Below are 26,823 nucleotides of genomic sequence, written 5' to 3' on the forward strand. Positions count from 1 at the left end.
TCGCAGAGCAGTTAGATCTCTTCCTTATATGGGTCCCCGGCCACAGGGACATCGAGGGGAATGACGCCGCCGACGAGCTAGCCAGGCAGGGTACTACGATTCCTCTCCTATCGGAGAGGGAGCAAGTAGCGATGCCCTTGGCTACGTGCAGGCTCCTAACGCACGAATTGTTCGAGCAAAATGCCAATAGGAGATGGCAGCAAACCGTTTCCTGTAAAGTCTCAAGATTGATATGGCCATATCAATCGAAGAAGCGCTCAGCAGAGCTGTATAAACTCAGCAGAGCACAGTGCTCTGCAGTTACTAGAGCCATTACTGGCAGATCGGCACTCACGCCTCTAGACTGCCAATCCCTCATAACGACTTCTGCAGGAGTTGTCGCGACGAGGAGGAGGAGGAATCGGTCCCCCACTTCTTCTGCCACTGCCCAGCCCTGGGAAATCAACGTCTTCGTATTCTCGGGGCCGCTTTCCTCACCGACATTTCGGACCTGTCCGTAATCAAACCAGGGACCTTGTCCAAATACATCCAAGCCACCGGATGGGACTGCCCTTAACCTTCAGTAGTATGCTCTCACGGTTCGGGCAACGCGAAGGGGCACATGCCCATGCGGCAACACAACGGACCTTTTATAGGTCCAAGTGAGCTTGGGGGCGGGAGGCTCTTATCCCCCCCCCTCCCGGCTACCGCCTTAACCTAACCTAACCTAAGACTCTCCAATTTGGCAACCACATCCGAATCGGAGTCCCCATCTGGCCAAGAATCTCTCCTAATGAACAGCACCAAAAACCACAAATAGGGCAGGGGGGCATTCCAAAGGGCTTGCCGCTTAACTTGCAAATCAATATTAAAATGCCATAAATTCGGTTATTTTCTCCCTTTTGTGTGGAGAGCAAACCAACCACAAAGGGGGCTCAAGGCTCAATTTAGTTGGCCAGAAATTAAACGCACAACTGAACCCCGGAGGAAGGATCCTCCGGCCAGCTGCAGTTGGGGCACAGTTCCACATGGGAGCGAGGGAGGGAGGTACGGAGATGAAGGAGAGGCAGGCGCCAGTTTGGACAGGAACTAAAATCAACGTCAACTCGAATGCAGATGGAAGGTCTTTTGGAAATGTGGAGGAGCCTGGGAGCCTGGCAGCCTGAACTGCTCAGCGGCTATACCACACGCATATCCAATTATTTAAATCAAAGTCGCAGTGCCGGTCCCAAAAAGACGCCCATGACGAAGGGGCACTGCACTCATGGGAGAGAGAGAGCCACGGGTAATGAAATGTTTCAATCGCCAGGCGCTTCAATCATCCAAATTGACAGAGAAACTAACTGCGAATAATAAAGCATAACTTCAAAATATGATTACGATGTTTAAATGCAAATTCCCTGCCTTTTCCTTGGGGACACACAACACAAACACACAGATGTTCGAATCAGGGCCAAGTCAGCAGCAGCGGCAGCAGGAAGCTCCAGGAAGTTTGCGAACATCTCCAGCAGATGTTTTGTGGCGGTAGAATGGGAGCAGAGCGGCTTCCAGGGATCCACTCTGGAGACAACTTGTTAATGGACAACATTCTTCTGATTGAATTGGGATCGAGTCTGTTCGAGTCGCTTCGTTTTTTTATGTTTTGTCATTTTGCGGGTTTAACTAATTGAACAATCAGCAAGAGCCACCGACTACCCCGAGGACAGTGGAGCCTCTCGAGGTTCAAAGGAGTCCCCAACTTTAACATTAGCTTTCCTTACACACTTTTCATCCAATCGTAGAGTAATCCTTAGCGTATCCTTACTGTACTGGCTTGAAAAACCTTCTGGTCACAGATTTCGGACAAGTTGTCACTCCCATAGCCATTACAAGCATTCCAATCAATTCGATTCCATTCGATTTGATGTCACAGCATTCTTTGCGGTTTCGATTTCGATTTCGTTTAATTTCCACTTCGATTACAAATCGACCGACTTGAAACTTCAATCAGAACGAAAAAACAACAACAGATCAGAGAGATCAGAGAGCAGTAGCCAATTTTGGCGTAGAGTCAATTGCAATTAATCAATACCAAATATAAGCATAGACTACAAAATAATTTAACCTTTCGAATGGGGCAATTAAATCGCTGTCCGATCGACTCTTAAACGTACAAGTAAATGGTATCGAAATTGTTTTATTTGTTGTACAATTAATTGTTGCTGAAGGCCCCTCGATCCGAAGCCGATCCGACGAAATATCGTGGATAAGCCCAGGCTTATTCTTTCTGTGTTGGTTTCTAATAGAGTAATTTGGGATGGAAATCGAACGAAGGCAGTGCTTTTAGCCGCGCTAACTGTGGTTCTAAGAAATGATCGTAATTGAGACCAAGATCTGTAATGTCTCAGAGAAGAGCTCCATTCATCCATTCACTCTATCCAATCCGCTCAATGTCAATGCACCCGAAGCACCAGCACAGCGAGGGAGAGAGAGGGAAAGAGGGGGGAAGAGAGGCAAGAAATACATTTTAATCAACTTATCAAAAAGTGTCAGTCAAGTCAGCAATCAACATTTGCAATGTGTGTGGTCCCCACATCATCGTCAGCCTCCCGTCTACGTCTCGGAGGAGACTCTGTGGAAGACCCCGCTAGCTGACTGACACCAAACTTAAGTGGCAGACACACACACACACAAGCACAGCTACAGTGGATACTCTCACAGATACTCTGGGAGCTGCTCTGAGCCAATTTTGAATGCAACAATCTATGAGAGCGAGCTCGTGGTGGACACTCGTCTCTACTGGGCAAAAGCTTCAAGCCATCAATCTCATTGACACTGTTTCTTTGATTTTTTGTTGTTTTGTTTTTGTTTGAGGGAAAAAACAAAATCACAGTCAGTCAGTCGTGGCGTCAGAGGCTGCGGCAGAGTCAGAGGCAGTGTGTCGGTCTCGGGGTCTCCGTCTCAGTGTAGGTCTGTAGGCCCCACCACCCCTGAAGCAATTGTAGCAGCTTCAGCGATCAACTCGATCTCGATGTCGAACGGGGCAATTGAATTTTCCACACGAAATTCCAGCATTAAGACTGAAACCCAACCGGAGATGGAGATGGAGATGGAGACGGAGACGTAGACGGATTCGGATACGGCTTGTGCGGTGGAGAGTGTTATAATTTGTCGCTAATAGATCGAGGTATATCTATCACGGATAACAGGAACCATTCGGAAGAGATTCTTTTGAGGTGGAAGAGATTATTCCGTGAGACAATACACATTCCTAGATGGTACGCCTTTATTCCTCATTTATTCGATCAAAAATTTAACGAATATGTGTCTTATATTATTTCTCTGATTTCCTAATTAAATTTCATTAAAATACTTTATTTCAATTGTGTCCCCTTTCACATTTTCATTCAATTTATATGGTTTTACCATTCGGTTGGAGTATATCGATCTGCGATAAATTTCCGTCTACCCCAAGGGGCATAAATTCCTGGGGAAATACAATTTAATTACCCGAGATGAGCTCGGAATAGCTGAAGCAGCAATAATGATGACAAAACTGATCATAAAGATGCCTCCAAGATGGTCAGATCTCTCTCGCAGCGATCATAACGACGATGACGATGATGATCATGAGCGCACGTCAGCGACTCTCCTCCAGCGAGTCGGAGTCGACTCCGATTCGCATTTGTTGTGATTGTCACAATTATTACGCACATAAATCGCAATGAAACTGGGGAAAACGGGCCATCGACGCACAGTGGCGATTTCGACGAAAAGAGGTGGCAAAAGTAGAGATTTTTTTAGCGCTTTGGATTTAATGAATATACATATTTAATAGAGAATTCAGAGCTTTCAAAAATCAAACCTTCAAAAAATTCAGACTTTTAGTTTAGAAGATATGAGCACTCAAAGTTGAAAATTGTTTCAGTGCGCACAATTTTTTTAAACTTGTATTCAAATACTGCATCTTTCAGGTGGAAAAAAAACGTTAACTATGTAACGTATGATTCTGTTTTTGGTATATTTTATTAGTTGCATTAATTTTTAAGAAAACTTTTTAAAAATATGGTCAGTTGCATAGGCAGTTGTTTAAAAAAGCTTGTTTTGCAAACCATCTAAAAATTAGGCTGTTTTTTAACTTTGACTGGACTTTTAAAAAATATTTATCTAAATTTTCCCGAGATTTTTTTTGTATATGTTCCTTGAACTATTTATTACCTAAGTCTAAAAGCCCTTTCTGCGCTTCGGAGCCGTTTGGCTTCTATACCGATTTACCAGATCTCCAATTAGCCTGCCTTCTGGTTGATGACTTAATTAAGTCTGTGTGACGTTTTTCAGGGGAACTCCATCCGAGCAGGGGGCTCCTCTTTGCGGGTAAGTGTTCTGCGACATCTTTCTGCATCCGATTTCTCATGTTGTGAAATATTTTTGCAAATCTCCGACTTGTCGGGGCCCTTTGAAGAATGGGGTCGGCCCTGATCCCGCAGCAGCCGTGTGGGTGGCCAGATGAATGGATGGATGGAAGGGATCCATGGATAGATGGATGAATGGCTAGGATGGCTGAAATGGCTTGGAATGGCTTGGAAATGCACACACACGCTTTTCTCCACTTTAATAGCTTACAATGAAAACTCCTCCGATCTGTCGCCCCCCTCTCACATTGTGTGTGGTCCCTCCGTGCGGTCTTTTTGGGGCCGCCAGCGCCAGAAGGAAGTGGTAGAAGTGAGTCATGGGCCATGGAACAGGCGTGACAAAGACATTCTCATAAATTACATTAGGAACAAATTTCATTTGTCGCCTGTCAAATGGTATCACACTGGTGCAGGTTTTCCACATACTACTAATCCATTTAATCCATTAAAACTAGCCATTAACTGGTTTAGTGGGGCTTTTAGACTGCAAATGCTTATTGTAGAGCAGATTTTGGTGTTCTATGACGATCTTTACAAGTGGGATCTATTTTTCCCACTTTAAAATAGATATTTATGCTCTTAAGACAGATTCAAGGATCGATGGATGACGGATGGAGTCCAAATTCCCCCTCAGATGTATTCAGATGGTAGCCTTAACCTTAATGACTTCTTAAGATGATAATGAAAGACTTTCAATTTCTCTTTTTAATAGCATTTTCTCTCAGTGTTTGTGGCTGACTGCCTGCTGTCTCGTCAGTGGTCATGGGTCACTCGATTTTCGGACCACAAGGCTCCTGCGACGACAGTTGTGGGGCAGTCGTCGGGGAGAAGCCCAGAAGGCTAGTTAATGGATTTTTAATGACAAGTCTTCAAGCTGCCCCATTGGCAAAGTGGAAAATAGCTCATTTTGTTGCGGTAGCCATAATCGTATAACATAATATGGGGGTTCCCCCACCTCTGCCGCCCTTCCGAGACGAATGGATAGAACCGCCCACAATTTGGTTAGAGAAGGACGTGGTACCTTTTCAATGGAGCGCAAATATTTGCTGGGTTCCACTTTCTGACTGACTCTCTGCCACCGCCACCGCCACTGCCACTCCCCTCGTTCTGCCACTGCCGCTGATTGTTTCTGTGTGTCTGTGGCCCGGCTTTTGTTTATTTCCTCAGCAGAAAAGCAATTTCCATTTACCTTGGTCCATCAAATGGGCATTTTGTGTGTGTGTGTGCCGTGCCGTGATTGTTGTGACTGCCTCGGTTCCAGCCAGTTTTCCAGCCTGCCACATGCCACAACGATCGTTGTCTCTCTGAGGCTCTAACCAGCACCTGTCCCTCTACCCATCTACCCTCTTCTCCCACCCATCTGGGCCCGGTTGCGGATTCCTCCTCCGCTTTAGACACACAAACAAACTGTCAGGCGGCCGCTCGGGCCGCTCGCCTGATTTGCAGTTGATGGATTTTACATTATTCACCATTTGTAATCGTTTTGCGGTTAAGTTCTATTTGGACACATCGTTTATTGTGTTTGCCAGGAGACGTAGTCGGTGACGGAGAGGCTACGGCGAAGGGGCAGAGGCAGGGGCAGTAGCAGGAGCAGAAGCACAGCCGAGGCAAGTTAATTGAACAAGAAGGTCGTCTTGGTTGCTATTGCTCCGGGATGGAATGGGGCAAGTGTACAAGTAGCATGAATGAGGATGGTGCAAGTATGTGATGGAAAGATCACTTGGAAATTTAGTGGGGCAGGGAATTGGAATCGTGAAATGGGAATGAGCATAGAAACAGGGGATGGGATTGAGAAATATTAAGATATAAGCTTTTGATACTGGCAATAACTATGGGAAACAAAAGGTTTCTGGAGGATTATTCGGACAACAGAGAATACTTTGGATCATATGGAACACAATTCTCTAGGTTGTAGTACTGATTCTTCCAATAAAGGGATCAATTGAGTTCTTTTATGGTAAAATCTAAACATTTTTTCTAGTATTTACTGTAAATACAATCCATCAGTCTTTAAAGTTTCATTTAGCGAGGGCCTCTTGTGCTTCTGTGTAATTTAGCTTCTTGTTTTGTTAACTTCTATAAGCGTCTACTGTACTTCTAAGGCGTGAACTCAATTCTAGGCGCTGCTCCTCAAGAAGCAAGTGGCAGCCCCAAAAAAAAACTGTAAGCCAGAAGTCAGACAGAGACAGATACAGAGAAGTTGAGAGAGACATAGTGGAGGAGGGGTGGGGTGGGGCAAAACGGTGGAGAGACCACTCTGACAATTAACACCTGCTCACCTGTTCAACAGCAACAGCAGCAACAGCAGAGGTAGAGGCAGAGGCACAGGCAGCAGCAATAACAAATAATAATTGCTCCAATGAGGAAAACATGGCCAACACACACACACGGACATACACATTGGCATTCACAGAAAGCGCGTTTGTCAAAATGAAAGAGAACCCGAAGCACCTGAAGCCGTTCGTCTTGGCCAAAAGCCAAGGGGATGGCTGGCTTCGATGGGCAGGCAGGAGGTACGGAATCACGGAGTGTTGTGTGGTGTGAAGTGTCTGGCCTGGTTGGGTGCGATTACGACACACGACACAAACACGACAACAGCAACAGCCACAGCAACAGCAAACAACGACAACATAGGCGACGCAACAACATCATTAACTCCAAAAAAGACACACACACACACACACAATCAAATGAGAATAAAAATGATTTTTTCAACTAAACAAAAATGCATTTTTTATTTAGGATCTCCATAACGGAAATATCTACATTGAATGAACGGTGAAAAAGAGGCGAAAAAGCCCAAGAAACGCAACATGGCATTGGCCATTAAAAAGACATTAAATGGAAGCAAGTGTTGTCTTGGAACAACTACAACTGCAACCACCACTAACTTGCAACAACAACCGCTAAACCATACACAATGGCCACAGTAGACATGCGGCTAAGTGCTCGAAGAGTTGCTGCTGCTGCTGCCCCGAAAGGAACGGGAACTTCAACCATGAAACCATCGAGGCATGGAACCATGGCCTGATCTATGGCTGACCTGGCACAGAGCACTTGTCTTCTCACTAACCCATACCATGGGAGAATGAGTAGAGAGAGAGAGATATGACAGATCATGTGAACTACTTAGAGATGCTAAAAACTTAATCAAACAAAAGTGGTTTTCTTTTGGGTCATTTGCTTATATATAAACCTTTAAGATGGATAGCTAGAATTGGGAAATTCCTAAAGGAATATAAATCATCTTCTCCCCTCTCTGGTTAATGGGTTAAGGAGATACATATATCAGTACTAGTATTCTACAATCTATAAGCATATCTCATCTACTTCCCCTTTGCCAACTGTCTCCCAGAATATACGGAAGGAAGACTCTCCAATTTGGCAACCACATCCGAATCGGAGTCCCCATCTGGCCAAGAATCTCTCCTAATGAACAGCACCAAAAAACAAAAATAGGGCAGGGGGCATTCCAAAGGGCTTGCCGCTTAACTTGCAAATCAATATTAAAATGCCATAAATTCGATTATTTTCTCCATTTTGTGTGGAGAGCAAACCAACCACAAAGGGGGCTCAAAGCTCAATTTAGTTGGCCAGAAATTAACCGCACAACTGAACCCCGGAGGAAGGATCCTCCGGCCAGCTGCAGTTGGGGCACAGTTCCACATGGGAGCGAGGGAGGGAGGTACGGAGATGTGGGAGAGGCAGGCGCCAGTTTGGACAGGAACTAAAATCAACGTCAACTCGAATGCAGATGGAAGGTCTTTTGGAAATGTGGAGGAGCCTGGGAGCCTGGCAGCCTCAACTGCTCAGCGGCTATACCACACGCATATCCAATTATTTAAATCCCAGTCGCAGCGCCAGTCCCAACGAGGGGGAACGTTGTGAGTTGCTGCGGAGACCGCAACTCTACAGTAATAGCCGATACTAAGTCAGTATGGCTCTCCTCCGGCAGACGCCGCTAATATTAAACGACACGACAAGGAGTGCGTGCGAGAGAGACAGAAAATCAGTCTGAGCGTGACGTCGGGTGCTGCGTAGCCAGTGCAAATTGATTTGTTCCTTTTGGCTATAAAAACGATCTGATCTGATCCAGATTCAGCAATCTGATATATATGATCATTATCTATGATTCTGCGTTTTTAGTCTTCTCGTATCCTCAATATTGTGGATGCAACAGACTTTCGTCATTTGTGGGGGCGAAAGAGAATGGGGCGAAATTTTGAGATATGCGTTTTATAGTAAGATCTAACAGGAGTGCGGATACCAAATTTGGTTACTCTAGCCTTAATAGTCTCTGAGATTTGTGAATATCCCCAGATTTTCATCCTTTGCGGGGGCGGAAGGGGGTGTGGCGAAATTTTGAAACAAACTCGTCTCGGTCCGATATATTAGGAGTGTGGACACCAAATTTGGTTGCTCTAGCTTTTGTAGTCTCTGAGATCTAGGCGCTAATGTTTTACTCTAAGCAAAGCCGCCTATGCTACGTGTGTGTTAGAGATAGATGGCACTAGAAAAAATGAAATTGTTTTCTTGATGCTGGCTATAATAATTATACGATCTGAATCAGATTTTGCACTCTAGAAGATATAGTCATCTTCTACGATTCTGCGTTTTTAGTTTTCTCGTATCGTCGAAATTGTGGATGCCACAGATTTTCGCCCTTTGTGGGGGCGGAAGTGGGCGGGGCAAAGTTTTGAAATATTCTTGTAGCAGTGACATATCACAGAAGTCTGGATCCAAAACATCGTTGCTCTCGCTCTTATAGTCTTTGAGCACTAGGCGCTGAAGGGGACGGACAGACGGACAGACGGACGGACGGACAGACGGACAGACGGACAGACAGACATGGCTCAATCGACTCGGCTATTGATGCTGATCAAGAATATATATACTTTATGGGGTCGGAAACGATTACTTTTGGACGTTACACACATCCACTTTTACCACAAATCTAATATACCCCAATACTCATTTTGAGTATCGTGTATAAAAAGACGCCCATGACGAAGGGGCACTGCACTCTTGGGAGAGAGAGAGCCACGGGTAATGAAATGTTTCAATCGCCAGGCGCTTCAATCATCCAAATTGACAGAGAAACTAACTGCGAATAATAAAGCATAACTTCAAAATATGATTACGATGTTTAAATGCAAATTCCCTGCCTTTTCCTTGGGGACACACAACACAAACACACAGATGTTCGAATCAGGGCCAAGTCAGCAGCAGCGGCAGCAGGAAGCTCCAGGAAGTTTGCGAACATCTCCAGCAGATGTTTTGTGGCGGTAGAATGGGAGCAGAGCGGCTTCCAGGGATCCACTCTGGAGACAACTTGTTAATGGACAACATTCTTCTGATTGAATTGGGATCGAGTCTGTTCGAGTCGCTTCGTTTTTTTATGTTTTGTCATTTTGCGGGTTTAACTAATTGAACAATCAGCAAGAGCCACCGACTACCCCGAGGACAGTGGAGCCTCTCGAGGTTCAAAGGAGTCCCCAACTTTAACATTAGCTTTCCTTACACACTTTTCATCCAATCGTAGAGTAATCCTTAGCGTATCCTTACTGTACTGGCTTGAAAAACCTTCTGGTCACAGATTTCGGACAAGTTGTCACTCCCATAGCCATTACAAGCATTCCAATCAATTCGATTCCATTCGATTTGATGTCACAGCATTCTTTGCGGTTTCGATTTCGATTTCGTTTAATTTCCACTTCGATTACAAATCGACCGACTTGAAACTTCAATCAGAACGAAAAAACAACAACAGATCAGAGAGATCAGAGAGCAGTAGCCAATTTTGGCGTAGAGTCAATTGCAATTAATCAATACCAAATATAAGCATAGACTACAAAATAATTTAACCTTTCGAATGGGGCAATTAAATCGCTGTCCGATCGACTCTTAAACGTACAAGTAAATGGTATCGAAATTGTTTTATTTGTTGTACAATTAATTGTTGCTGAAGGCCCCTCGATCCGAAGACGATCCGACGAAATATCGTGGATAAGCCCAGGCTTATTCTTTCTGTGTTGGTTTCTAATAGAGTAATTTGGGATGGAAATCGAACGAAGGCAGTGCTTTTAGCCGCGCTAACTGTGGTTCTAAGAAATGATCGTAATCTGTAATGTCTCAGAGAAGAGCTCCATTCATCCATTCACTCTATCCAATCCGCTCAATGTCAATGCACCCGAAGCACCAGCACAGCGAGGGAGAGAGAGGGAAAGAGGGGGGGAAGAGAGGCAAGAAATACATTTTAATCAACTTATCAAAAAGTGTCAGTCAAGTCAGCAATCAACATTTGCAATGTGTGTGGTCCCCACATCATCGTCAGCCTCCCGTCTAAGTCTCGGAGGAGACTCTGTGGAAGACCCCGCTAGCTGACTGACACCAAACTTAAGTGGCAGACACACACACACACAAGCACAGCTACAGTGGATACTCTCACAGATACTCTGGGAGCTGCTCTGAGCCAATTTTGAATGCAACAATCTATGAGAGCGAGCTCGTGGTGGACACTCGTCTCTACTGGGCAAAAGCTTCAAGCCATCAAACTCATTGACACTGTTTCTTTGATTTTTTGTTGTTTTGTTTTTGTTTGAGGGAAAAAACAAAATCACAGTCAGTCAGTCGTGGCGTCAGAGGCTGCGGCAGAGTCAGAGGCAGTGTGTCGGTCTCGGGGTCTCCGTCTCAGTGTAGGTCTGCCCCACCACCCCTGAAGCAATTGTAGCAGCTTCAGCGATCAACTCGATCTCGATGTCGAACGGGGAAATTGAATTTTCCACACGAAATTCCAGCATTGAGACTGAAACCCAACCGGAGATGAAGATGGAGATGGAGACGGAGACGTAGACGGATTCGGATACGGCTTGTGCGGTGGAGAGTGTTATAATTTGTCGCTAATAGATCGAGGTATATCTATCACGGATAACAGGAACCATTCGGAAGAGATTCTTTTGAGGTGGAAGAGATTATTCCGTGAGACAATACACATTCCTAGATGGTACGCCTTTATTCCTCATTTATTCGATCAAAAATTTAACGAATATGTGTCTTATATTATTTCTCTGATTTCCTAATTAAATTTCATTAAAATACTTTATTTCAATTGTGTCCCCTTTCACATTTTCATTCAATTTATATGGTTTTACCATTCGGTTGGAGTATATCGATCTGCGATAAATTTCCGTCTACCCCAAGGGGCATAAATTCCTGGGGAAATACAATTTAATTACCCGAGATGAGCTCCGAATAGCTGAAGCAGCAATAATGATGACAAAACTGATCATAAAGATGCCTCCAGGATGGTCAGATCTCTCTCGCAGCGATCACAACGACGATGACGATGATGATCATGAGCGCACGTCAGCGACTCTCCTCCAGCGAGTCGGAGTCGACTCCGATTCGCATTTGTTGTGATTCTCACAATTATTACGCACATAAATCGCAATGAAACTGGGGGAAACGGGCCATCGACGCACAGTGGCGATTTCGACGAAAAGAGGTGGCAAAAGTAGAGATTTTTTTAGCGCTTTGGATTTAATGAATATACGCATTTAATAGAGAATTTTCCAGAGCTTTCAAAAATCAAACCTTCAATTCAGACTTTTAGTTTAGAAGATATGAGCACTCAAAGTTGAAAATTGTTTCAGTGCGCACAATTTTTTTAAACTTGTATTCAAATACTGCATCTTTCAGGTGGAAAAAAAACGTTAACTATGTAACGTATGATTCTGTTTTTGGTATATTTTATTAGTTGCATTAATTTTTAAGAAAACTTTTTAAAAATATGGTCAGTTGCATAGGCAGTTGTTTAAAAAAGCTTGTTTTGCAAACCATCTAAAAATTAGGCTGTTTTTTAACTTTGACTGGACTTTTAAAAAATATTTATCTAAATTTTCCCGAGATTTTTTTTGTATATGTTCCTTGAACTATTTATTACCTAAGTCTAAAAGCCCTTTCTGCGCTTCGGAGCCGTTTGGCTTCTATACCGATTTACCAGATCTCCAATTAGCCTGCCTTCTGGTTGATGACTTAATTAAGTCTGTGTGACGTTTTTCAGGGGAACTCCATCCGAGCAGGGGGCTCCTCTTTGCGGGTAAGTGTTCTGCGACATCTTTCTGCATCCGATTTCTCATGTTGTGAAATATTTTTGCAAATCTCCGACTTGTCGGGGCCCTTTGAAGAATGGGGTCGGCCCTGATCCCGCAGCAGCCGTGTGGGTGGCCAGATGAATGGATGGATGGATGGATGGAAGGGATCCATGGATAGATGGATGAATGGCTAGGATGGCTGAAATGGCTTGGAATGGCTTGGAAATGCACACACACGCTTTTCTCCACTTTAATAGCTTACAATGAAAACTCCTCCGATCTGTCGCCCCCCTCTCACATTGTGTGTGGTCCCTCCGTGCGGTCTTTTTGGGGCCGCCAGCGCCAGAAGGAAGTGGCAGAAGTGAGTCATGGGCCATGGAACAGGCGTGACAAAGACATACTCATAAATTACATTAGGAACAAATTTCATTTGTCGCCTGTCAAATGGTATCACACTGGTGCAGGTTTTCCACATACTACTAATCCATTTAATCCATTAAAACTAGCCATTAACTGGTTTAGTGGGGCTTTTAGACTGCAAATGCTTATTGTAGAGCAGATTTTGGTGTTCTATGACGATCTTTACAAGTAGGATCTATTTTTCCCACTTTAAAATAGATATTTATGCTCTTAAGACAGATTCAAGGATCGATGGATGACGGATGGAGTCCAAATTCCCCCCTCAGATGTATTCAGATGGTAGCCTTAACCTTAATGACTTCTTAAGATGATAATGAAAGACTTTCAATTTATCTTTTTAATAGCATTTTCTCTCAGTGTTTGTGGCTGACTGCCTGCTGTCTCGTCAGTGGTCATGGGTCACTCGATTTTCGGACCACAAGGCTCCTGCGACGACAGTTGTGGGGCAGTCGTCGGGGAGAAGCCCAGAAGGCTAGTTAATGGATTTTTAATGACAAGTCTTCAAGCTGCCCCATTGGCAAAGTGGAAAATAGCTCATTTTGTTGCGGTAGCCATAATCGTATAACATAATATGGGGGTTCCCCCACCTCTGCCGCCCTTCCGAGACGAATGGATAGAACCGCCCACAATTTGGTTAGAGAAGGACGTGGTACCTTTTCAATGGAGCGCAAATATTTGCTGGGTTCCACTTTCTGACTGACTCTCTGCCACCGCCACCGCCACTGCCACTCCCCTCGTTCTGCCACTGCCGCTGATTGTTTCTGTGTGTCTGTGGCCCGGCTTTTGTTTATTTCCTCAGCAGAAAAGCAATTTCCATTTACCTTGGTCCATCAAATGGGCATTTTGTGTGTGTGTGTGCCGTGCCGTGATTGTTGTGACTGCCTCGGTTCCAGCCAGTTTTCCAGCCTGCCACATGCCACAACGATCGTTGTCTCTCTGAGGCTCTAACCAGCACCTGTCCCTCTACCCATCTCGCCTCTTCTCCCCCCCATCTGGGCCCGGTTGCGGATTCCTCCTCCGCTTTAGACACACAAACAAACTGTCAGGCGGCCGCTCGGGCCGCTCGCCTGATTTGCAGTTGATGGATTTTACATTATTCACCATTTGTAATCGTTTTGCGGTTAAGTTCTATTTGGACACATCGTTTATTGTGTTTGCCAGGAGACGTAGTCGGTGACGGAGAGGCTACGGCGAAGGGGCAGAGGCAGGGGCAGTAGCAGGAGCAGAAGCACAGCCGAGGCAAGTTAATTGAACAAGAAGGTCGTCTTGGTTGCTATTGCTCCGGGATGGAATGGGGCAAGTGTACAAGTAGCATGAATGAGGATGGTGCAAGTATGTGATGGAAAGATCACTTGAAAATTTAGTGGGGCAGGGAATTGGAATCGTGAAATGGGAATGAGCATAGAAACAGGGGATGGGATTGAGAAATATTAAGATATAAGCTTTTGATACTGGCAATAACTATGGGAAACAAAAGGTTTCTGGAGGATTATTCGGACAACAGAGAATACTTTGGATCATATGGAACACAATTCTCTAGGTTGTAGTACTGATTCTTCCAATAAAGGGATCAATTGAGTTCTTTTATGGTAAAATCTAAACATTTTTTCTAGTATTTACTGTAAATACAATCCATCAGTCTTTAAAGTTTCATTTAGCGAGGGCCTCTTGTGCTTCTGTGTAATTTATCTTCTTGTTTTGTTAACTTCTATAAGCGTCTACTGTACTTCTAAGGCGTGAACTTAATTCTAGGCGCTGCTCCTCAAGAAGCAAGTGGCAGCCCCAAAAAAAAACTGTAAGCCAGAAGTCAGACAGAGACAGATACAGAGAAGTTGAGAGAGACATAGTGGAGGAGGGGTGGGGTGGGGCAAAACGGTGGAGAGACCACTCTGACAATTAACACCTGCTCACCTGTTCAACAGCAACAGCAGCAACAGCAGAGGTAGAGGCAGAGGCACAGGCAGCAGCAATAACAAATAATAATTGCTCCAATGAGGAAAACATGGCCAACACACACACACGGACATACACATTGGCATTCACAGAAAGCGCGTTTGTCAAAATGAAAGAGAACCCGAAGCACCTGAAGCCGTTCGTCTTGGCCAAAAGCCAAGGGGATGGCTGGCTTCGATGGGCAGGCAGGAGGTACGGAATCACGGAGTGTTGTGTGGTGTGGAGTGTCTGGCCTGGTTGGGTGCGATTACGACACACGACACAAACACGACAACAGCAACAGCCACAGCAACAGCAAACAACGACAACATAGGCGACGCAACAACATCATTAACTCCAAAAAAGACACACACACACCACACACAATCAAATGAGAATAAAAATGATTTTTTCAACTAAACAAAAATGCATTTTTTATTTAGGATCTCCATAACGGAAATATCTACATTGAATGAACGGTGAAAAAGAGGCGAAAAAGCCCAAGAAACGCAACATGGCATTGGCCATTAAAAAGACATTAAATGGAAACAAGTGTTGTCTTGGAACAACTACAACTGCAACCACCACTAACTTGCAACAACAACCGCTAAACCATACACAATGGCCACAGTAGACATGCGGCTAAGTGCTCGAAGAGTTGCTGCTGCTGCTGCCCCTGAAAGGAACGGGAACTTCAACCATGAAACCATCGAGGCATGGAACCATGGCCTGATCTATGGCTGACCTGGCACAGAGCACTTGTCGTCTCACTAACCCATACCATGGGAGAATGAGTAGAGAGAGAGAGATATGACAGATCATGTGAACTACTTAGAGATGCTAAAAACTTAATCAAACAAAAGTGGTTTTCTTTTGGGTCATTTGCTTATATATAAACCTTTAAGATGGATAACTAGAATTGGGAAATTCCTAAAGGAGTATAAATCATCTTCTCCCCTCTCTGGTTAATGGGTTAAGGAGATACATATATCAGTACTAGTATTCTACAATCTATAAGCATATCTCATCTACTTCCCCTTTGCCAACTGTCTCCCAGAATATACGGAAGGAAGACTCTCCAATTTGGCAACCACATCCGAATCGGAGTCCCCATCTGGCCAAGAATCTCTCCTAATGAACAGCACCAAAAAACAAAAATAGGGCAGGGGGCATTCCAAAGGGCTTGCCGCTTAACTTGCAAATCAATATTAAAATGCCATAAATTCGGTTATTTTCTCCATTTTGTGTGGAGAGCAAACCAACCACAAAGGGGGCTCAAAGCTCAATTTAGTTGGCCAGAAATTAACCGCACAACTGAACCCCGGAGGAAGGATCCTCCGGCCAGCTGCAGTTGGGGCACAGTTCCACATGGGAGCGAGGGAGGGAGGTACGGAGATGTGGGAGAGGCAGGCGCCAGTTTGGACAGGAACTAAAATCAACGTCAACTCGAATGCAGATGGAAGGTCTTTTGGAAATGTGGAGGAGCCTGGGAGCCTGGCAGCCTCAACTGCTCAGCGGCTATACCACACGCATATCCAATTATTTAAATCCCAGTCGCAGTGCCAGTCCCAACGAGGGGGAACGTTGTGAGTTGCTGCGGAGACCGCAACTCTACAGTTATACCCGATACTAAGTCAGTATGGCTCTCCTCCGGCAGACGCCGCTAATATTAAACGACACGACAAGGAGTGCGTGCGAGAGAGACAGAAAATCAGTCTGAGCGTGACGTCGGGTGCTGCGTAGCCAGTGCAACTTTATTTGTTCCTTTTGGCTATAAAAACGATCTGATCTGATCCAGATTCAGCAATCTGATATATATGATCATTATCTATGATTCTGCGTTTTTAGTTTTCTCGTATCCTCAATATTGTGGATGCAACAGACTTTCGTCATTTGTGGGGGCGGAAGAGAATGGGGCGAAATTTTGAGATATGCGTTTTATAGCCTTAATAGTCTCTGAGATTTGTGAATATCCCCAGATTTTCATCCTTTGCGGGGGCGGAAGGGGGTGTGGCGAAATTTTGAAACAAACTCGTCTCGGTCCGATATATTAGGAGTGTGGACACTAAATTTGGTTGCTCTAGCTTTTGTAGTCTCTGAGATCTAGGCGCTAATGTTTTACTCTAAGCAAAGCCGCCTATGCTACGTGTGTGTTAGAGAGAGACAGGGCGAGAAAAAATGAAATTGTTTTCTTGATGCTGGCTATAATAATTATACGATCTGAATCAGATTTTGCACTCTAGAAGATATAGTCATCTTCTACGATTCTGCGTTTTTAGTTTTCTCGTATCGTCGAAATTGTGAATGCCACAGATTTTCGCCCTTTGTGGGGGCGGAAGTGGGCGGGGCAAAGTTTTGAAATATTCTTGTAGCAGTGACATATCACAGAAGTCTGGATCCAAAACATCGTTGCTCTCGCTCTTATAGTCTTTGAGCACTAGGCGCTGAAGGGGACGGACAGACGGACAGACGGACGGACGGACAGACGGACAGATGGACAGACAGACATGGCTCAATCGACTCGGCTATTGATGCTGATCAAGAATATATATACTTTATGGGGTCGGAAACGATTCCTTTTGGACGTTACACACATCCACTTTTACCACAAATCTAATATACCCCAATACTCATTTTGAGTATCGTGTATAAAAAGACGCCCATGACGAAGGGGCACTGCACTCTTGGGAGAGAGAGAGCCACGGGTAATGAAATGTTTCAATCGCCAGGCGCTTCAATCATCCAAATTGACAGAGAAACTAACTGCGAATAATAAAGCATAACTTCAAAATATGATTACGATGTTTAAATGCAAATTCCCTGCCTTTTCCTTGGGGACACACAACACAAACACACAGATGTTCGAATCAGGGCCAAGTCAGCAGCAGCGGCAGCAGGAAGCTCCAGGAAGTTTGCGAACATCTCCAGCAGATGTTTTGTGGCGGTAGAATGGGAGCAGAGCGGCTTCCAGGGATCCACTCTGGAGACAACTTGTTAATGGACAACATTCTTCTGATTGAATTGGGATCGAGTCTGTTCGAGTCGCTTCGTTTTTTTATGTTTTGTCATTTTGCGGGTTTAACTAATTGAACAATCAGCAAGAGCCACCGACTACCCCGAGGACAGTGGAGCCTCTCGAGGTTCAAAGGAGTCCCCAACTTTAACATTAGCTTTCCTTACACACTTTTCATCCAATCGTAGAGTAATCCTTATCGTATCCTTACTGTACTGGCTTGAAAAACCTTCTGGTCACAGATTTCGGACAAGTTGTCACTCCCATAGCCATTACAAGCATTCCAATCAATTCGATTCCATTCGATTTGATGTCACAGCATTCTTTGCGGTTTCGATTTCGATTTCGTTTAATTTCCACTTCGATTACAAATCGACCGACTTGAAACTTCAATCAGAACGAAAAAACAACAACAGATCAGAGAGATCAGAGAGCAGTAGCCAATTTTGGCGTAGAGTCAATTGCAATTAATCAAAACCAAATATAAGCATAGACTACAAAATAATTTAACCTTTCGAATGGGGCAATTAAATCGCTGTCCGATCGACTCTTAAACGTACAAGTAAATGGTATCGAAATTGTTTTATTTGTTGTACAATTAATTGTTGCTGAAGGCCCCTCGATCCGAAGCCGATCCGACGAAATATCGTGGATAAGCCCAGGCTTATTCTTTCTGTGTTGGTTTCTAATAGAGTAATTTGGGATGGAAATCGAACGAAGGCAGTGCTTTTAGCCGCGCTAACTGTGGTTCTAAGAAATGATCGTAATTGAGACCAAGATCTGTAATGTCTCAGAGAAGAGCTCCATTCATCCATTCACTCTATCCAATCCGCTCAATGTCAATGCACCCGAAGCACCAGCACAGCGAGGGAGAGAGAGGGAAAGAGTGCTCGTTTCGAACCACGAATGAGGTCCAGCTATAAGCTTATTATCAGAGACAGAACTCAATTTCTGAGCGATAAGTAATCGATTAGCCAGAGACAACAATCAAACAAATGAATGAGTGAGTGAATGAATGAGTGTCTGAGAATTCTGTGCTTGATTCGCTGTTGCTGTTTGCTGCAGTCATAATGCGGCTTATTGGGATTAATATTCGTTTGTTTGTTTGTTTGTTTGTTTCTGCCTGACGCATATTTGTGTACAGATCTGATTGACTGATTGACGGAATGACTGAGAGAAGCAGGCATCCAGTCCCCGGCAACTCCCACGCCCCAACGGATACTCGTATATGATTATTATTATTATTATTTGACTGATGAATGAAGTCATTTGCTTGTAGGAAATATTTTGACAGCTGGAAATATTTCCACACCCTGGCCTCCCCTGTCTCGCCCTTTCTCTTTCTGCCACAGACGTTGCCTCGTTTTCAAATTAACACAAATGAAGTTATAAAAATGATTTTTATATGCCATGCCCAAATAGTTATACAATACGAAATCCCCCGAATACCAATACCATACCCCCCAATGCGCCCCCCCCCCCCCCCCCCCCCCTCTTTGACCCAAAGAGAGCAGACTTCTGGACGCCTTCGTGTGTGCCGTGCGCCCTCGTGATTATCGTATGACGTGACAGGTATGGCACGGTACTCGTACTCACACTCGCACTCGTATTTATGGATGCGTTGGGGTCATAGTGCAATGGTTTTTTCTACGCAAATAGCGCACTTAACGGTGGGTGAACCGTAGAAACTCTTCGTGTTTCCATCATCATTAATTGAGTTCTTTAATGGCCTTCAAATAACAATTCCTTACCTAATTTATGTTCGAATAGCTCCCATTGAGTGAGCATAAAAATAATCGATTTATGGCCCAAATGGCCGGGACTTTGGAGTCTAGTTCCAGTGTCCCCTGCCTGGGGCAGCTATCAAATCGAACTATTGCTCGACTATAATTTAAATTTAATTTGGTTGTCAATTTATGATCTCAATTATTGCCCAATGTCGTCCATTATACTATATAGAGTAGTAGTAGTAAACTCTCAAATCTGTTGAGGCTTCCTTTGGGGCACGGCCAGGGGGCGCCACTCAAAGCTGTAATGGAAACACGTTAAGTCCTGCCGGAGGGTGCCACTAAATCTTTATTACCTGCCCCACAAAATGGTAGACCTCTAAAAATTAAATACCAAAATTCCTCTCAATTTTTCGCACATCATCGGACTCTGGCAGATTTTCCCCTATCTTTTCATTTTCATTTCCATTTTATTTCCTTCTGCCTGCGCGTCTGCCTTGTGGCTTCGGTTTAGAGCAATTTTCATAAGTAAATTTTCCATTTAGAACATGGAAAGGGGGGGCACCAGAAAGACTCTTTTCCAGAAATTTTCCACCAAAGAGAGAGGGGGGGCCAGGGTAATTGCAGGGCAGTGTAATTGAAATTCGTTTGTTTATGCTGTCATTGTTGTTGGACCGCACCGCACCGCACCGTGCCTCGTCGCGTCGCGTCTTCTGTGCAAATTGAAAATTACTTAATGGTTCAGTGGCGATCGCTGCTGTCCCGACTCCCGGGGACTACCGGTTAAATGAGTATCAAAGTGCCGGACAAATGCAAAAATTGCTCTCCTCTCGAATGAAAGGAGGAGGAGGTTCAAACATAGTTTGTTTATCTCTCGAACATTTGCTCAGTTCATGAAAAATAAAATAAAAACGAGGTGGAACGTTGTGAGTTGCTGCGGACACCGCAACTCTACAGTTATACCCGATACTAAGTCAGTATGGCTCTCCTGCGGCACACGCCGCTAATATTGAACCACACGACAAAGAGTGCGTGCGAGAGAGACAGAAAATCAGTCTGAGCGTGACGTCGGGCGCTGCGTAGCCACTGAAAATTGATTTCTTGCTTTTGGCTACAAAAATGATCCGATCTGATCCAGATTCAGCAATAGATATGGTCATTATCTATGATTATGCATTTTTAGTTTTCTCGAATGTGCAATATTGTGGATGCAACAGATTTTCGTCTTTTGTGTGGGCGGAAGGGGGTGGGGCGAAATTCTGAGATATACGTTTTATAGTGAGATCTAACAGAAGTGCGGATACCAAATTTGGTTACTCTAGCCTTAATAGTCTCTGAGATTTGTGGATGCCCCAGATTTTTGTCCTTTGCGGGGGCGGAAGGGGGTGTGGCGAAATTTGGACACGAAACGGTCAAGGTCCGATATCACAGGAGTGTGGATACCAAATTTGGTTGCTCTGGCTCTTATAGGTTCTGAGATCCTTGAACTCATATTTTGCAATTGACAAAACCGACCATGAAACCTGTGTGTTAGAGAGAGACAGAGCGAGAAAGAATGAAATTGTTTTCTTGATTCTGGCTATAATCATTATACGATCTGGTTCAGATTTTGCACTGTAGAAGATATGGTCATCCTCACCGATTCTGCGTTTTTGGTTTTATCGTATCTTTAAAAATGTGGATGCCACAGATTTTCGTCCTCTGTGGTGGCGGAAGTGGGCGGGGCGAAGTTTTGAAATATTTTTGTAGCAGTGACATATCACAGAAGTCTGGATCCAAAACATCGTTGCTCTAGCTCTTATAGTCTTTGAGCACTAGGCGCTGAAGGGGACGGACGGACGGACGGACGGACGGACAGACAGGGCTCAATCGACTCGGCTATTGATGCTGATCAAGAATATATATACTTTATGGGGTCGGAAACGATTCCTTCTGGACGTTACACACATCCACTTTTACCACAAATCTTATATACCCCAATACTCATTTTGAGTATCGGGTATAACCAGCAGCAGATGCCAGACAGGTGGCTAGACAATAATTTAATCAATTTGCTAACATATTTCTGATATCTATACAATTTTGTTACTGACAGTTAACCACTCAGGAAGCAGGCTTTAACCTTCAATTATTTTTGCGGGTATTGCAGAAAAACTATTGAAATTTTGTGCGCAAAAAAAGCAACACTTGTCGTTTTTTTGCAGATTCATGACAGATTAAAAAGAGGATATGCTTTTTTTGTTGATAATATTCCAGGAATAATTGTGGTGAAGGGTAGACCTTCTCCCCTTGAGATGCTTGACCTTTAAAAAGAGTTGAAAACAACCTCAAAATATTGTAGGTTACCTTCAATATATATGAGGTTAAAGATCATATATATAGAGAATCTTGAATGGCATCTAACTCCAAAAATGTTGATGATTAAATTTCAGTCTTTCGAATGTCAGCTGGTCCGTTAACAGATTCACACCCCTATACATATGTACATTCAAAATTAAACGTACGACACGCCTCGAAAAAAATAAACCATAAACCAGCAGTTGCAATTTGAAAGATTAAAGTCAATCTTGCATCGATTATGCATCACAGTTTTCACAGTTTCCACAGTTTTATCGCGCAGCCATTAATTGCCACTAAATAGAGGCAGCGGCAACATATGGCAGCCATACAATAATCTATCATTTGTGCCACACATTGTCTGTGGTGTGGTGTGGTGTGGTGCGATTTGCCGTTAACTAATTTGTTTGTACGAGTGTACGATTTTGGCAAATGTTCGGCACGGCATATGTTGCATTAATTTGTCAAATTAACACCTTTTATGGCATAGTAAAACTTTTCAAAAATAGTTTCAAAAAAACAAAAAAAAATGGCAACGCAAATTTATGAGTTTTATGCTTTGTTGGTTGGGAATTTGAATTCGTTGATTTCGTAGCTGGCGCTGCTGCAGTGATTGGGCCTCTCTTTTGGGCCAAATCTCACGCTAAATCAATGCTTGCAGCTGTGGCAGCTCCGAAGGCGACTCCGAATCGACGCAGCGACGACAACGACGCCATCGCCTACAACATTCATTCAAATTATGGAACCGCACTGCGATCGAGATCTCGTTTTAGTCACTCTAAATTTATACAGAAAAGAGCTGGAAAAAAATGAAACTGAGAAAATGAAAAAAGCCCCACAACAATAAACACACCTTAAAAACCACCCAGCAGGTGGAAAGAGACGGCAGTCTAAAGGGGCAGGTAGAGAGAGAGAGGGAAGGCCTGAACGAAAAATCGTTTCAAGTTAATTAGCGAGCGCGACAAAAAAAAAACCCACCCAAAAGCGTAGATTTATGCACTCGAAAACTTGGAATTCCGTTTCGTCGGACTCCCCTCCTCCCCCCCACCCATCGCTCTGAATAATCATGGGGTTTGACACTAATCAGCGTAATGATTAAATTGCTGAGGAATCATACCCATTTCGCTGTACAATATATGAGAGCAATGGAGGAGCATTAGGCAAAAAGAACATTGGAACAATAAAAACCTATCAATTATCCAAATATTGTACAATTAGTTGCCACGATGCCACAGTTTGAAGTCACTTAAAGGGACGAGACTTTCATTCTTATGAGAGAGTAATAGTTTTACCTTAAATTTTTACAAAATTCCACCGAATCCGTTGCATTTTACTGATTGATTCGAATAGCTCCTATGGATAGCAGTTGCATCATATGACACTTTATAAAGCAATTAAATGATTCAAAAGAGTCTTTTGTAATCCAACCACACTGTTGCACAATGCATCATCTCCTTAGCCAGCAATTTAATTCCATTATTATATTATACCTAAAGAATTATTAAACCAATGCATTTACACCACAAAACACTTTAATTCACGTTTTAGTTCATTAGTCTCCCACCTTTCAAGGAGCTAATCAAAAACGCCTTTGCTTGACTCGAAAATCCTTGTAATAGCAAAATCACTTTCTAATTTTCCCACCCGAAACGGAGGATCCATAGAACCCACAGGGATTCCAGGGGATTACAGATTGCCCACCCAAAAAATAAACCAAGAATCCAAATTGCTTGTACAAACACACATTCACTCGCAATAAAAGGACACCCTGGAAATGAACTCCAAGGGCCCCATCCCACACCCACAGCATATGGAGTACATAAACTCCTCCCTGCAGCACTCCACTCCACTCCATCACTCCACTTAGTTGGCCGCATGAAATTATTGGGCAAACGATTACGGATTCCCTGCGGTGGCATAAACAAAATTCATGAGTGTGGCCATGATTGCCATGGCAGGAGGGAGAGGGGTGGCTGGAGAGGGGTGGGTTCACACACGCACAGAAGCGGTCGAGGGTGGGGAGAGAGGGCATAATGAGCTTAAGTTATGTTACATAAGCCATAAGGACATAAAAACCACTCGAGCAGACACTTCACAAGGGTGAGTACGGGCACTGTTTCGGTTCGGGCCTCCTTCCTCCAATTGGGGTTTCCTCTCTCCCTCTCTCTCTCTGTGTATATGTATTTCACTCTATTTATACCCTTGCAGCGCACATTATTATTCAACTATTGTTATTCCTAACTATTAAAACAATTCCGACTAGGAATGTTGTACGTATCTTCAAGGCCCTTCTAACTCGGATATCTGCATTTTAGAAAAGTCCCCTAAGGAAGGAACTAAAACTCTGCTCAAAAGATTTCCTACCACTCTGCAAGAGTATGGTTTTTCGGGGTACCTTCGAAGGGAGCCTCCGACTCTCCTCCTTTGTTTTATGTTTTTCCGGTGGTTGGTAAACTAATGAGCTGTGGGCTGCTGTGGTTTGCAACGATGTGGTGCGACTTGGAGTGGTGTGGAGTGTGCGGTGTCTGTAGCTTGTTTGCACAACCTCTTTATGAGGCACTCAACACTCAATGCATTTGGGAGCCCCACTCGAGTGCTTGCATTGGGAAAGCGAGTGGATGAGTGAATGAATGGCTTCCGCGGGTATGGACTCACCTGAGCTAGGGCGATCGCTGTAGCGAGTACAAAAGACCCACGCCGGCCACACGATGGGTTTACCCGAGTCCTCTCCAGATTTTTTGGCTGTCTCCTTGGCTGCTGCTCCTCCCCCCGCCGGTGGCGGGGACTTGACCAGATCCACTGCCAGAGTGGTGGCCGTTGTGCTGCTGCTGGTGGCGGTGCTGTTCGAGTCGTTGCTGTTGCTGCAGATGTTGGCCAGAGAGCTGGAGAAGCTCAGGCTGGAGTTGACCGCCTGCGCCTGGCTCTGGGCCAGATTGAGCACCTTGCCCGACTTCTTGGGCGCCTTGAGGGGATGGCTATGGCTGTTGCTATTGTGGCTGCTGTTTTGGGTTCTGTTGCTGCTGCCACCGCCTGCTCCGATCTTCGGGTGATGGTTCCCCACATTGCCACCCACCAGGCGGGAGCCAAAGTCCGCCTTCAGGATGTTGTCGATGCTGAACTTGAGCGCCCGCTCGTGCAGATTCTCATTGTTGTTGTTGTTGTTGTTGTTGTTGTAGTGGTGGTGGTGCTGCAGGTGGTGGTTGAGGTGTTGTAGATGGTGGTGCGCCTGCTCCCGCTCCCGCTGGGCCATCAGCAGCTGCTGCTGGTGCCCCGCTCCTGGCGCTGCAATCCCCAGCGCCGTCGCCGTCAGCTGAGCCAGTGCATCCTGGCCCGTGGGCGCCGATACAGCAGCCGCTGCTGCTGCTGCCGCCGCCGCTGCTGCGGCCATCTGCAGCTGTTTGCCCGCTGCCGCCGCCGTCAGGGCATTGACACGGGCAGCGGCCATCAGATGCATCTGCTGCTTCATCAGCTCCTCGGCGTAGAGCTGCGACTTGCGCAGGAACTCCTCCTGGAAGCTGCCGGCGGGGGGCCCGCCCAGGGGCAGGAGACCACCGCCCGGATCGGTTGCGGTATCGACTGGGTCGGCGGGAGGATCGCTGGGTACACTGCTGAAGGCCGACGGGCGGTAGAGCGGGCTCATGAGGAGCCGTTGTCGCGCCTGGGCCTGGAAATGGACGTGGGTCTGCGCCTGGGCCTGGGCCGCTGCCTGGGAGTGCTGCTCCTGGCCAACGCTCAGCACGCTGTTCTCGCTGCAACAGCTGGCGGCGTCCTCCAGATCGAGGTCCTCGTCCACATCCGCATCGGCTGATTCCTCCTCATCCTCGTCCTCTATGTTGAGGTGCCGCTCGTTGCAAATGGACGTGCGTCCCAGGTCCGTTTCCGTTTCCGTCTCGTCCTCGACCTCCTCTTCGACCTGCGGACTGCTGATGTGCTGCGACAGCGGCAGGGGCAGGCAGTCCGGATGCATTGCCTCCTCCGGCTGCTCCTCCTGATCGTGATCGTGGTCGTGCTCCTCCTCCTCTGGCTGGATGCGATTCAGTATGCTGAATTTGAGTGGAGGCAGAGGGCGACTGCTTGCCAAAGTGGACATCAGTTTCTCGGGGCGATTAGGCGTTTTCTGTCTTTATCTTTATTCCTGTTGCACTGCAAAGCCGACGGCATTTTCAGCCGCACGGCGACTCCACTTAATAACTGTTTCGTTCCCCAAGGACAAACACGGTAACACACACGCCACGCACACACGCGCAGAGCGGGGGAATATGCGTCGCTCTCCTCTCGGATTGAACATAAAAAGCATTAAAAGCCACAAAGTACCGACGCTGCTCGCTCGCTGGCGCTGGCCGTTCCGAACCGCACGAATGAATCGAATGAATCGAATGAAGCTCTCGCCATCTGGCAAACTGGAAAGCAAGCGGCGGCTGCGAGCGGGTCCGAATCCGAACTGGTGGTGGTTCGGTTCACTCGATTCATTCGCCGCCAGAACACGTTCTCCCTCACCTTGGCGTGCTCTCGCTTGCTCTCGCTTGCTCTCGCTCGCTCTCGCCCTCTGTCTCGCTCTCGCTCTCCGCATCGGTTCGAACATCCAATGAACGGTCTTTGGGGCGTCCTACCGGCTGGTACTGTAGCGTCGTCTCTCTCTGGCATCTGCAGTCCTTTTAGTGGCATCCTCCATCATGTTTTATATACAGCACGGTTCACAGGCCCATGTCTGCCTGCGCGCTGGTGTGTGTGTGTGTGTGTGTGTGTGTTTTTTATACCCGATACTCAAAATGAATATTGGGGTATATTAGATTTGCGGAAAAAGTGAATGTGTGTAACGTCCAGAAGGAATCGTTTCCGACCCCATAAAGTATATATATTCTTGATCAGCATCAATAGCCGAGTCGATTGAGCCATGTCTGTCTGTCCGTCTGTCCGTCCGTCCGTCTGTC

The 26,823-nt window shown here is 45.3% G+C and overlaps 1 protein-coding gene across 1 annotated transcript in view; it reads right to left on the reverse strand.

Moving 5' to 3' along the window:
• LOC117191066 (homeobox protein invected-like) overlaps window positions 1-26,341 on the reverse strand; it is a 49,859-nt gene extending 23,518 nt beyond the window's left edge. Inside the window, exon 1 of the mRNA XM_033396032.1 lies at window positions 24,548-26,341. Coding sequence (XP_033251923.1) covers window positions 24,548-25,982 — 1,435 coding nt within the window. The 5' untranslated portion in view covers window positions 25,983-26,341. The remainder of the gene's footprint in view (window positions 1-24,547) is intronic.
• Between the last annotated feature and the right edge of the window lie 482 nt (window positions 26,342-26,823).

This window comes from Drosophila miranda, assembly GCF_003369915.1.
Source record: "Drosophila miranda strain MSH22 chromosome Y unlocalized genomic scaffold, D.miranda_PacBio2.1 Contig_Y1_pilon, whole genome shotgun sequence".
In the NCBI taxonomy this organism is placed as follows: Eukaryota; Metazoa; Arthropoda; class Insecta; order Diptera; family Drosophilidae; genus Drosophila; species Drosophila miranda.